The following is a 13,933-nucleotide window of genomic DNA, read 5'->3' as shown; positions in this document are numbered from 1 at the left end:
GCCGGGTCACCCGCCCATCTGTACGTTGGGGGTAGGTGCTAGGGGGACGGAGGCTCACCCAGGAGGATCTGCAGGGCGTTGGTGTGCAGCTCCAGGGCCTCGATCTGCTGCTCCACCACGTCCATGTGCTCTGTGTCCTGGTTGTAGAAGCTGTACACGCAGGCGTAGGCCAGCACCTGCGGGGCCCCGGCATGCTCCTGCTGAGGCTGCCTCCCACCCTCCCCCTCTTCCCGTCCACCCTCTGCCCAGCCCACCCCACACAACCTTTCGTGCCTGCTCGAGACCCCGGCAGGCATCACTGAGGAAGGTGAAGGATTTGGGCGGGGGCACCTCGTGGATGGCAGACACACGGTTCCGCAAGTTTACAGCAAAGTCCTGTGCAGAGAGGCGGCCGTCAGCGCCGGAGGGGTGCAGCCCCACCCCTCAGAAGAGTGCCTGGCCATCCAGCCCAGCCCTCTGACCTCTGTGCCCACCCCACCGTCTCCTCCCTGCTCACCCGGGCCTGGTGATGGAAAGTACACCTCTCGTTGTAGTCCTGGAAGCGCTTCTCCTGGCGCGCAGCTTTGCTTACCTGGTGAAGACATGTCAAGAGGGCTGTTGGGTGATCGGCGGGACGAGATGAGGTTACCCCTCAGACCAGCCACCATTCACGGAGGCCTGCTGCTGCTCTACCCAGATTCCTTCATTCATTTCTCGTAACTGTGAGATGAGGGTGCTGAGGCCTGGCAGGCTGACTACACAGTGAAGCCAGGCCCTGACTCAAGAGTCCTTGCTCTTCTCTGCCCTGGGCCTCCTGGGAGCGCCCAGCCCGCCACAGTCTCTCTGTAGCCGCCCCCTCCCGGCATGGGACGGCCAACTCTGGGGCTGAAGGTCTCTTTGCACAGACCTTCCCAGGACGGAACTCCCAGCACCTGTAGGCCCCGGGGCCTTCAGTCTTCTCTCCACCGAGCCTTGTTCCACCTCTCCAGCTGCTTGGGACATGGAGCTGTCTGTGCCCAGGCCCGGAAGCAGCATCCCACCCTGCCCGCCCTGGGGTTTCTGCCTGCCTTCTCTGGGCACCAGCCCCTTACCATGGCAGAGCAGTTGTAATAGTCTTTGTGATTTGGCTTCCAGGACTTGAGGCAGCGCCAGCAGAATCCATGATTGCATTTGGCACAGGTCATGCTGTAGAGGAGGGTAGCTGGTCAGAATTCCTACCTCAGGCCAGGGCCCTACCAGGAATGCCAGGGCCTGGACACACTGCTGGCCCCTCCCACGCCCTCTTAAGTCTCCTTAACTTCACTAATCCCTACTAACCACACCCTGGCTTCCAAATCCCCCCATACATGCAGGCTTAAAAGTGGGGGGAAGAACACTGGAATCACTCTGGAAGGTGCGAGGAGGTAGTTGAGGACCTCCCCGTGGTTCCTGAGCTTTCTGGTCCGTCCACTGCCCCTTCCTTCTGCCAGGTCTCCCACCCTGCCGCCACCCACAGTACCCCCTCTTACTGCAGACACCCCTCATTCTTCTCAATGGGAGCCTGACAGCTGGGGCAGCGCTTGGAGATGAGCTTGGTCAGATGCTTGCTCTGGGCCTCCACGCTCATGCCATCGTAGTAGCCGCCATCATCCACCCACTGAGACATGTGGCCGCAGCTGGCAGGGTAGTGTGCCTAGAGGAGGAGGGGGCAGCGAGGGCACAGCCGAGTCCTTACTGTCGACGGGTTGGTGCAGAGAGGGCAGGGTCCATGGGGTGGGGGGGCAGGGAGGGGCAGAGCCAGGGTGGGCCCCCACCTCAGGGAAGCTACAGCTGAAGCAGGAGGCCCAGCCGCACTTGGAGCAGGCGGTCCCACAGCCCAGGCCCTGGCGGCAGAGGATGCGGTCGCAGCCCTGGGGGTTGGTGCACCAGGTCAGGTTGGCGCAGCTCTCCACGTAGCCACGCAGGAGGGCCTTCTCGTACTGTGGGGATGCAGGGGCCACGAGGTGAGGGCCTGGCTCTCTGACACCACACCTCCGGGCCCCCCCGCTCCCTGGGGCTGTGCCCCTGAGCCTCTCAAGGCAGAGTGGGGTACCTTGGAGATGACCTCTGGTGAGGAGACAATGGCACGGATGAAGGCCCCCGTGGGCTGGGCCGGACAGTCGGCAATGGGGCAGGTGCAGTTCAGCACGAGGTTCTGTTCAATTCGCGTTGTGAGATATTCATTCCAGCAAGACTGGGAGGGACACAGGAGCGGCCGCTCAGGGACAGCGCAGGAGCAGGACCCCTCCCCGACACGGGCAAGGCCAGAGACAGACCTGCTGCTATGTCAGCCTCAACACTGACCCTAACCTTTCTGGCCTCCAGAGGTTTTCCTGATTGGCCCCGATTACAGTTCACTTTGAGGTGTGCAAGCCGTGGTAATTAAAATTATTGTTGGGATGGGTAAGAGAGAATCAAGAAAAAGAAGATTCAAGTTCTGAGAAAGACTTGGAGAGAGCAAGGTCAGAGAGAAAGAAGGCCTCGGGGGATGGCCGGGGCCCACTGTGCTATAGCTGCGACCTCATCTGGCTCAACTTCTTACTTCAGGCCTGTCTCCATGCCCCCACCTCCCCAGACTCAGCCTCCTCCACTGCACCCGTAAATCCTGATCAGCCACCCTATTCCCAGTCACCAGTGCTGGAGCTGTCACAACTCATAAATCCTTCTCCTGCTCTCACGTCACTGCCGTACCGCAACCCAGGCCATCATCCCCTCGCCCCCAACATCAGCCCTCATCATCCCCTCCCCTGCAACATCAGCCCTCATCCCCTCCCCCCTCAACATCAGCCCTCATCATCCCCTCCCCCCCAACATCAGCCCACATCATCCCCTCCCCCCCAACATCAGCCCTCATCCCCTCCCCAACAACTCCATCATCCCCTCCATCCCAACATCAGCCCTCATCATCCCCTCCCGCCTCATCATCCCCTCCCCCCATCAGCCCTCATCATCACCCCCATCAGTCCTCATCATACCCTCCCCTCATCAGCCCTCATCATCTCCTCCCCCAACATCAGCCCTCATCATCGCCTCCCCCCAGTATCAGCTCTCATCATCCCCTCCCCCCAGTATCAGCTCTCATCATCCCCTCCCCTCTCAACTGTTCCTTCCCTCATCCCTCCTGAAGACACCAGCTACCTCCATGAGCACCTGAGCCTCCAAAAGACTCCATTAAGGACCCTCTTCCTCACACTGCCTACTGCCGAGCTTCCCCAAATGATGGATCCAAACCCCAGGAGAGTCCCCAGGTGGTTCCATGAGGACTCTCCATGATAAATAAGTGCTTTACTGAACTATTTTCACTCAAAGTGCTAAACAAAACCAACCCCTTCCTATAGTGAAACAAGCCCAGATAAGCTGCGAAGTACAATGCAAAATCCTTTTCCACATACAGACACCCAGGCACACAGGCCCTCGGGGCCTGATAGCTGTGGGGTGGGAGCACTGCCCTGCAGGACGACGGCCAGCGTCTCAGTTTGGAATCTGCTCCATGCCCGCGAGGAGCCTCTCTGCTTGGGGCTTACCCTTGGCCTCCACTGTCCCCACTGCCCAGCCACACGGAATGCCTGGGCTCTCCTGCCCTCGGCCACTCAAGCCTCAACCCGGGAAGCTGTCTCCCACTGCTCCAGGCCCCAAGGCTTCCCCCGTCATTGGCTCCTGCACTCCGCCACTGGCTCCTCTGCTGGGCTGGATTCAGCCTGCTTTGCTGAACCCTGTTGCTCAGCTCCCTGTCTCTGTCTCTACAGGGTGGGGCTGCCCCACGCTCAGTGCCCTGGGCTCACTCCTCTCCCCCTGGGTGATGCCAGCCAGGCCTCTGCACTTATTTCCAAATTCAAAAATCCACTGTCTGCTTGCCAGTCCCACACAGGTGTCCAACAAAGCAGCTCAAACTTTTCTTGGCCAAAATGGATGGAATTTCCCCTCAAAAATCTGCCCTGCACCCCAACCCCAGGCCTAACAGTTCCCCCAACTCCTCCTGCCAGATGCTCAGGTCAAAACCCCAGGAGCTGTCTTGATGCCCTTGTCCTCAGCCACAACCCTGTCAGCTCTACCCCACACATGTCCCAATCTGTCCACCCCTTCACTGTCCCTAGGGTCAGCAGCCAACACCTCTTGCCTCTTTGTACAAATCTCTGAACCAGTGTCCCTGCTTCCACTCTTGTTCGGTCCAAACCTTTTCTCCATACCAAGTGATTTTTTCAAAACTGGAAATCAGATCTTATTGTATTTCTGCTCGAAACCCACCAGGGCTTCCCATAAAGGCCCTTGTCTGCCAACCCAACTAACTAGGCTCCCGTCTGCCTCCCAAATCTCTCCTTCCGCTGTCCCACCACTGTGCTCACCTTCCAGGAATTAAACGAGACAATGCTTGTAAAACAGCACAATGGCCCAGAATGAGGCCCACATAAATATTAGCTGTGGTTATTATTAGCTCTCGGGTCCTTGTCGGCCGAGGTCTCCCCACTCCCTCACGCAGCACCCACCACTGTGCACGCAGGAAGTCCATGACAAGCATTAGTTGAACAAAAAAGTGGAAGTGTAAAGGGAATAATTAAGAACCTGGGAACAGGGGGGCAGAGGCAACTATGTGAGAAGAGTAACTTGAAGCTGAGCAAAAGGGAAGGAGAAAAAGTACAAGTACACACACATGCAAACGCACACGGCCCAGGTCACCCACCACTGGGGCGGCGCTGCTGAGATAGGCGGCTAGAATTCATGGCAACAAGGGCGCTCATCCTGCTAAGTGGATGGGTGTGGGCTCTGGTCCTACAAGCTGTGAGGCAGGGGCAGGGGAGACAGGCACTCAGCACCCGGCTTCCTGCCTCAGCCCTCGCCACCCCAAGGGTGCTCCCTCCCCAGCTAGTCTTCTCCACTCAGCTTCGCGGCAGCCTGACTTCCTGGACTTCCCTCTGCTTTTGTGCTGTTTTTCGTTTTAAACCATTCCTTCTAATTTTTATATTAAGTGAACGTGTACAGATAAAAGTAGTGATGACGTTTTGGAATAAAAAAACCTTTGGTGGTGATAAGAAAAGCATAAACATAGTCATCACCAATTTCCAAACACTTCTCATTTACAAAGTGCTAGTGCTTTGATTCTGTACATGTGTATGTATTATCTATTGTTCTCAAATTTGGCTGAACACTAGAATCCCCTGAGGAGCTCTTGTTTCACCTCTCGAGATTCTCATTTAATTGGTCTGGGGCATACTTTGAGCACTGGGATTTTTTAAAAGTTCCCAATGAGCACAATATGCAGCAAAATGTTAAGAACCACAGACACATACCACCAGATCCTAACAGCCACCCTGCACTGTCAAAGCACCACTTACCGATGACAAAACCAGCTTAAGAGGGACTAAGAGACTCATCCAACATCGCCCAGGACCGGAAGTGGCCTTGCCCGATTGTGGTGCTGGGGGGAGGAGAGCCTCACCTTACAGCAGTAGTGCCGGCAGCAGAGGGCGGGCAAGTCGTGGTCAGGCGCCAGGGGGCTGACGCACACGGGGCAGTGGTCAGGGCGCGCGGGGGCGGCCTGGGCCTGGGGCACGCACAGCCCGGCTGCCAGCAGCAGCGGCTCGGGGTCGTCGCTGTAGCTCTGCAGCAGCTGCTCGGCGCCCCAGTGGGAATGAGCCAGGAGGTGCTGTGCCACGTCGGGCTCCAGGTTCAACGTCTCCTGCACCTGCCGCACCGTCTGCTCCATCAACCCTTCCACCTCCTGGGGGCTCATGGTGCGGCCCGCAGGCAGCTGGAGGGAAGCCAGGGCAGCCACAGCTTCTGGGCTTGAGGGAGAGAGGGGTCAGCGGTCAGTCTCACCGCCCTGCTTATCTAACCCGCTGGCTGGACCCCAGCCTGGCTCCCTGGTCCCCACTTGCGCATCTCCATCCACACTTGCTGAGCCAGCCTGAGGACCACCACCCCACCATCAGAGCACAGCCTCCACAGGAGCATTTGTATGTGGGGGTGGGGCTGGCGGTCACGTGACTGAAGCAGTACTGGGATCTAGTGGGCAGGGGTCACGGTGCTAACTGATGGGACAATTGTACTGCAGGTCCCTCCCCAAATTCTCCCAGCGTGTCTAGTGAGAGAGAGTCTACAGCCTTATTCCTCAATGTGTGGTCTGTGGACCAGCAGCCTAAGTGTCACAGGGAGCTCTAGTGAACTTGAAAATGTGTGCGAGTGAAAGTTTGAGAAAGATGACTCTGGAAAATTTGTATTTACACATGATATGAACAGTAGGCATAAAAGAAGAACAACTCCCGGTGCACTGGAACTGAGGTAAAGAGCTTTAGGGTGCCAGCTAGCTAGCAGAATCCTATGGCAAATTCCTCTGGAGAACAGACTTCCTGAAAACTATTCATAGAATTTGTATATTTCACTAAGCAGAGTGCATAGTTAGTACTCAATATGTGTCTGCCCAGTATTTCAATTCTGCTTAGAATGAGACATCCAGAAAGGAGTTTTTGAGTCTTGGACTCCTACCTAAGGGCTGTCTTTAGGAGTCTAGGGAGAGCAAGGCCCCTGCCTGGGAAGGAAGCAAAGAAGGGGGTGATGGCGCTGGGAGTGGGGGTGAGGACTAATATCAGGGGCAGGGAAAATGGCACTAGACAAAGAAAGAAATGACATGTCTTTGTTCTGGTAGCCTGGCTTTGGCACTGTGACCCCTCCCGTGTCACTGTGGTGCCATCCATCCTGGGGGGCCCTGCAGCAGAGGGACGGGGCTAGCAGTGGCTACCTCATCTTGGAGGTCTCAGAGGTCTGGCTGCCAAAGAAAGGAATCTCTGCCTGGCCCCGGCAGGGCCCCGAGGGCTCCGGAGTGGCGTACGTGAGGATCTGGGGCCAGTCATCCCGCCGTTCCACATAGCCCTGGCCCAGGAGGTGAAGAATGCAAGAGAGGACATCCGTGCTGGTACAGGCCACACCCCCGGCAATGGCGCGGCCCAGGCTTCCAGGGGGATTTGGACCCTTGTGCCAGGCCTCCAGAACCTGGATGGGAAGTGAGGAAACACATGGGCCACGGTTACCCAGAGCAGCCAGCCTGCCTGGGATCAGTGCCCAGATCTGCCACTTACCAGCTGCCTGACTGTGAATCAGTTACTAACTCATGCCCCATTTTTCTTATCTGTTAAATGGGGATAATAATAATAGTAGTAATACCAACACCACCAATCTCATAGTATTTCTGTGTTGGTTAAATGACTTAATCATGGAAACTTTTTAGAATAGAGCCTGGCACACGGTCAGCACTCATGTCTGGTCTCCACCATCTAACTTCCCATCAGGAATAGAAAACCCAGATGGGAATGTCACCCACCTTCCCCGTGATGATACCTGCCCCCCAGCCCACCCCCAAGCACGACTCCCTCCCCCTTCCCCCACCATCAGGGTCCCCTGTGCCTACCAGACAAACCAGCTGGTCAATGTGGAGGCCCTTCTCCCCGTGCGCTTTGAGAATACGGACAAGAAGACAGTTCAGGAGGTTCCTCTTCTGCTCCAGGGTCCGGCCTTCATCCTTCTCCACGTTCAGGTATGTCTGGGGAGGCAGCAGCCACAGGGCCTCCCCGCGGGGCCGGAGCCCAGGCTCCCGGAGACGCAGCACACCTGGAACCCGCTCCCAGTCAGCGCCCCAAGAGGGGAAGGGACAGACGAGTGAGGGCAAAGGGGACTCCGTTCTCATCCCCTGTACCTCCCCACCCGGAGAGCCCACCCCCTGGGAGCAGAGGCTCAGCCCGGCCCGACCACCTCGGACCTACCCCTAGGTGGGAAGTCCTGACCCTCCTGTAGGGTCAAAGGGCCGCTGTCAGAGGTGAGGGGTAGGAGGGCCTGGAGCAGCAGCTCGGGGCTGAGGTCAGACTTCTTCAGCAAAGCCTCTACTGACACCTCCTGGGAGGGAGAATCAGGGCCAGTCAGGAGCAGACAGTCAAGGCAAAGGAAAAGGAGAGGAGGGACAGAAGGTGGGACAGGCAGCGTGGAGGAAAACAGTGACAGACGAACTGGAGGAGGAGACAGAGAGGCCGAGGAGCTGAGGCACCTCCGTCTGATTGAAATGCAGCAGCAGCCACATCTGCACGGTGGACACATGCAGCGTCTGGTCCCCGAACTGCAGCTCCGCCCGGCCCAGCCACGTCCACTGCAGTCGCCGGTGTGGCCCCACGTCCAGGACCGGATGGTTCTGACCTGGGAGAGAGTGTCGAGGGAAGAAGTGGAGACAGCAGGGGAAACGAGGGGTCAGGGCTGAGTCGAGCGTGGAGCATTCACCAGGCTCCGCTAGTCTCTGTGGGGAGCAGGGCCCAGCACTCACACTCACGCACACACACACTCACACGCACACGTGGGGAGCAGGGCCCAGCACTCACACTCACGCACACACACACTCACACTTGCACACGTGGGGAGCAGGGCCCAGCACTCACACTCACGCACACACACACTCACACTTGCACACGTGGGGAGCAGGGCCCAGCACTCACACACACACATGCACACGTGGGGAGCAGGGCCCAGCACTCACACTCACACACTCTCACACACACACACACACGCACATCATCCAGCGTCCCGAGCACAGCCCCTCTGTGTCTGCCTCAGGGCAGCCTGTGCCCCACCCTGTGCCCAGCCCGGTGCCAGGTGAGCTCCACAGCAGAAACACCAGAGAGAAGAGCTGGGCTTTGCTCCCAGAGACCTTGATAGTTTTGGAGATCTACTAGGCTGAGTCTCTGCTGCCCGCTGTGAGCCTGGGGTGTTTGCTCAGACTAGAAAGCAAGGATGCTGTCACGAGGAGAGGGTATCAAAAGGAACCAGACTGAGAGGTGCTCTCTGGCCCAAGATGGGACAATGTGAACGTCAAAAAACAAACAAACAAACAAAAAAACCCACCTGTGATGGACTGAAAAACATGAAATATTTTAAAAGCCATGAGGTCATAATGACATCTTTTATTTTTCAAAGACCTCATGGGTCATCTTTGGATGAAGCTAGAGAACCAATACATTATTTTGAAAAGTGGTTAAAAAAGAGGGAGAGGAAAAGAGAATCAAGCCTTTCCTGTATAAATGGACCCTCAAGGTAACCAAAAAGCTGATGAGAGAAAGGTTCTCTCTATAGATAGAGCCTCCTGGCTAACACATGGAGAGAGGATGACAAAAGCAGAATGTCACTAGCTCCTAACCCTAATGGGAATGAGAATGAATGTCTCGTGAACAGCTGATGGGAAATTATGTATAATGTATAGATTGGACAGACAATGCTGAAATCCACTTTAACATCACACAGAAAGAAAACCTCCTGAAGGAAGTACACAATACCGCCTAAGACATGTCCTTGCCTGAGAAAATCAACCCAGAATCTAAATAAGCTCCTACATCTGAACACCTAAATATCGGTCTTCAGGAGAGGAAGAGACAGAGGACCGTGCTAGAGGACACCAGGCAAACACAATCCAGCCTGTGGACAACTCTGCTTGGACAACCACCCAGTGTCCTCCACAAACAACTGCAGGAGGGGAGGAGAACTGAGGCAGGGATCTATACACTGAGGGAGATGAGAGATATAACTCATCAAATGTAAAATGTGGGCTTTATCTGGATCCTCAATAGGCCCAAAAAACCCACAAAAAACTCTAAAAAGCTCAAGATAATTAAGGAAATATGAATACTGACTGTATATCTGATATTAGGAACTACTACTAATTTCTATAAGTTTGATAATTATAGAATCCTGGCGTTTAAAAGGAGTCTTTATCTGAGGGGTGGGGAAAGTGGGTGGGGTACAGGTGAAGCAAAATTGGCCATGAACTAATACATATTGACACACTGAAGTTTATTCTGTCTACTTTTTGGTATGTCAAAATTTCTCACAATAAAAAGATTTTCTAAATGAAGATGAAAATAAGCCATTCTAAAATAAAAACTGATAAAAAGTTTTCTAGCAATATTTCATCAATTAAGAAACCTCTAAATAATGTACTTTAGGCGGAAAACTGAATTTGGAAAGGAGGATCAAGGTACAAAAGGAATGGTGACTAAAGCAACTGGTAAGATGGCAAATCCGAACTGAATAAAACAATAACAATAATCACCAGCTGGGAGAGAAACAAAGGTACAAGATGGGGATCAGACTGGAATTAAGATTTTCTATGGTCCTTCCATTTTTCAGGGAGATGGGAGGTGACATTAACAAGTTAAACGTACATTAAAAATATAAGAGCAATCAACTACAGACACAGAATGCATAACTTCCAAAACTGACAGAGACAAAAAGGAATTTTAAAAATCCAAAATAATAGAATGCACACAAACCCAGGGCAGAATCACATCTGTTAGTGTTCTACTTAACTTTCTTGCTTTAACTGTATGTTTTACATATACCTGTATATATTAAATAACTAAAGTTTAAAATTATAAGAAAAGTAAACCAAAAATTAAAGTCAAACGTCATTACTTATAATAGCTAGACAAAAATTGATTGTCTAGTTTGAATTTGTCTATTTGAATTGATAATTCAAAAAGAGATTTTAGGTTGATTAGAAAACAGGTTCTAAAAAAAAAAGAAAACAGGTTCTAGGTATTAATATTTTAAATAAAGACACATGTCTAAAATATAAAAGGAAGTCAAAGTTAAAAGTATAATGAGGAATTCCCTGGAGGTCCAGTGGTTAGGACTTACTGATTCCACTGCCAGGCCCAGTTCAATCCCTGGTTGGGGAACTAAGACTCCGCAAGCCGCATGGGTGGCTAAAAAAAATCATAAAATGCTACTAGGGGAAATTCTGATGAGAGTAGAATACTGGCATGCTTTAAAGTATACTGCCAACAGATTGCTTATTAATAGTAGCAAGGGAAAAAATATTAACTGTACAGTGGAGAAATCAAACTACCTCTTGACCAGGCTATCAAAATTAACATTACAAACAAGGAGCAGATGGTAATCCTGTGTTTCCATGTATAATATCCTTGGAAGATGTAACATCACTTAGTACTCTGGCCAGGAATGTGTAACTTGAATCCAGAAATACATAAGCTTAAAAGGAGGAATTAGAAAATTTTAAAGGATTATATCTCCCAAGGTGTCAATATCTTAAAAAATAAAGAAAGCCTGTGGAACTGCTCCAGATTAAAGGAGACTAGAGATACGACAACTAAATGCAACAGGTGTTCCTGAACTGGATCCTCTCTCTCCAGGACTGAAAAAAAAAAAACGACATTATGGAGTAATCGACAAAACTGGAATATGGAAACTAGATTAAAAGTATTATATGAATGTAAAATATTTGAAAGTAATAAATGAGTGGTTTCATAAAAGAACATTTTATTCTTAGGAAATGTATATTATTTAGGGGCAAAGAGCCAACATATAAGCAATGGTTCATGAAAAAAGTATACACACACACACATACATAGACATTTATAGATATGTATATGTGCACAAAGAGCAAATAGAAAAAGCAAATGGAGCAAAACGTTAACAACAGGTAAACGTGGATGAAGAGTATATGAGGACTTCCCTGATGGTCCAGTGATTGAGCATCTGCCTGTCAATGCAGAGTACACGGGTTCGACCCCTGGTCTGGGAAGATTCCATATGTCATGGGGCAAACAAGCCATAACTACTGAGCCCACGCATGGCAACTACTGAAGCCCTACTGCCTAGAGCCTCTGCTTCACAATGAGAAGAGCCACCACAATGAGTAGCCTGCATACCGCAACTAGAGAGCAGACCCTACTCACTGCAACTAGAGAAAGCCTGTGCACGGCAGCAAAGATCCAGTGCAGCCTAAAACAAATTTAAAGAGAACAGAGTTTATGAGTGCTTGTTATATTATTACAATTTTTTCTGTAAATTTCAAATTATTTCCAAATAAAAGAATTTTCAAGTAAAAGGACAACTGAATTTTATACTTAAAATGGCTAAAATGGCAAACTATGCTAAGTCATATTTTACCACAATAAAAGAGACCTAAAATAATGACCAATCGAAAGGAAAACAGTAAAAGGATAGAAATAGACATACTAGAAAGATACCAATCAAAGAAAGCTGGTATACAATTAATACCAGATAAAAACAGACCTTAAGAGAAAAAACTTCACTAGAAAGAAAGATGGTCATTTCATTACAATAAGGCTTAAATGACCATGAAGATTCTAAATCTACATAGTCTACTATGTGGTAGCCACTTACCACATGTGGCTATTTAACATTAAACTCTAAAGTACATAAAATTAAATACTGAGTTCCTCAGTCACACTAGTCCCATTTCAGGTGCTCAGTAGACATGAATGGCTGTCATTTTTGACAGCACAGAAAAGAACTTTTCCATCATTGCAGAGAGTTCTATTATTATTGCTATATAAAGTTCTATCTATTATTATCTACTGTTAAATGATTTTAACCTTGTATCTGATAATGTAGTCAAAAAATACATAAGGTAAAACTGACATGACTAGAAGTTTAAAACTTCACTATTGTAATGGTAAATTTTAGCAAACTTCTGTAAGTAATAAATCAAGCAAACAAACATGAGTAAGGATACAGATTTGCACAACACAATTAACAAGGTCAATTTAGAGGAATATATAGAATCCTATATCCAACAGTTGAAGAGTACACATTCTTCTTAATCACACACAGAACACTTATAAAATCTGATCACCTACTAGGCCATGAAATAAGTCTCACTAAATGCAAAGATTCAGAATCACAGAAATCACTTTCTTTGGCCACAGGGAATGAAGGTTAAAATCTAAACCAAAAGATGACTAAGCAAAAAAAAAAAAAAGTTTGGAAACTTAAAAATATATACTTCCAGAAAACTAATAAATCAAAGAAATAAAATGGAAATTAGAAAATTCTTGTAACTAAACAATAATCAAGTACTACATGATAAAAACTTATGTGACATCCCAAATATCCATAATTCATGCAATGGAACATGAATCAGCAATGCAAAAGAACAAAGTAATGATGTTTAACTGCCAACCTGAAAAACTCCCACAGACATTACATCCAGTGAGAGAAATCAGACACCGCAGAATACATACTCTATGATTCCATCTATATGATGTTTAAATTAAAGGCGGAAACCTACGATGATAAAAGGGAGAATAGTAATTTCTCCTGGAAGAAGATACTGACTAGAAAGGGGACATGAAGGAGGAAGCCTTTTGCTAGGCTGGCAATGTTCCATATCTTGATCAGGCGGGGGCACTGCTTACAGGAGGGCATATGGATATAAATTTCATTAAGCTATAATTAAGATTTGTGTACTTCATTGAATACTAATTCTACCTCAATTTAAAAAAAAAGACTCTTTAAAAAAAACACACAAAACCAAGACCTTACTGAATGCAGCTAAAGCAATGTTGATAGGAAATAAAACAGCCTTAAATACTTTCATTTGAAAACCAGAAATCTGAAAAGACTAAAAATTAAATAAGCATACAACTTCGAGTTAAAAAAGGAAAAACAGAGCAAGTTCATACAAAGGTGAAGAAAATGAGAGAAATTAATGAAGATCTAACCCACACTTCATCATTCCCTAGGGATGGTTCTATCTAGAAACCACTTTTCTTCCTATCTACGCATTCCTGTCCAAAGATCCTCTCTCCGCTTCCTCTCTGAGATGCCACCCCAAATCTCACCCCAATCTCCAATTGCCTGTCCCTATCTCCTCACTCTGGTTGTAGAAACTGGAGAAGCGGTCAAGAGCATCACAGAATTCTGTGGGAAGGCACTTTCTGGGATGGTACAGGTAGCAGAGAGGGGAGACGGGCCAGCAGCGTGGTGACAGGACCAGTACAGAGACTGTTGGACTTGGATCTTCGATAAAGAGCTCTTTCTCGGCCTCCTCTTCCTCCTCTTCCTCCTGAGAGACAGAAGGATTCCAAGGGCTCTTGGGCTCCCTTCTTTGGTCCAGATTCTCCTGCTCGCCTATTCCCCTACT

At 49.8% G+C, this 13,933-nt stretch overlaps 1 protein-coding gene across 6 annotated transcripts in view; it reads right to left on the bottom strand.

Moving 5' to 3' along the window:
- The window catches only part of CUL9 (cullin 9), a 35,540-nt gene that overhangs the window by 1,480 nt on the left and 20,127 nt on the right, over positions 1-13,933 (bottom strand). For all 6 annotated transcript variants that reach the window (XM_043907518.1, XM_043907516.1, XM_043907519.1 and 3 more), the window contains exons 26-38: positions 13,666-13,855; positions 8,027-8,172; positions 7,749-7,878; positions 7,397-7,596; positions 6,731-6,981; positions 5,432-5,777; positions 2,051-2,191; positions 1,773-1,937; positions 1,488-1,651; positions 1,071-1,164; positions 497-571; positions 265-375; positions 59-176 (exon numbers count right to left, since the gene is read on the bottom strand). In XM_043907518.1, coding sequence (XP_043763453.1) covers positions 59-176; positions 265-375; positions 497-571; positions 1,071-1,164; positions 1,488-1,651; positions 1,773-1,937; positions 2,051-2,191; positions 5,432-5,777; positions 6,731-6,981; positions 7,397-7,596; positions 7,749-7,878; positions 8,027-8,172; positions 13,666-13,855 — 2,131 coding nt within the window. The remainder of the gene's footprint in view (positions 1-58; positions 177-264; positions 376-496; positions 572-1,070; positions 1,165-1,487; positions 1,652-1,772; positions 1,938-2,050; positions 2,192-5,431; positions 5,778-6,730; positions 6,982-7,396; positions 7,597-7,748; positions 7,879-8,026; positions 8,173-13,665; positions 13,856-13,933) is intronic.

The sequence above is a fragment of the Cervus elaphus genome, chromosome 7, assembly GCF_910594005.1.
Source record: "Cervus elaphus chromosome 7, mCerEla1.1, whole genome shotgun sequence".
NCBI lineage: Eukaryota > Metazoa > Chordata > Mammalia > Artiodactyla > Cervidae > Cervus > Cervus elaphus.
The sequence above is the reverse complement of the archived record's forward strand: the minus strand, read 5'-3'. Positions and strand labels throughout refer to the sequence as shown.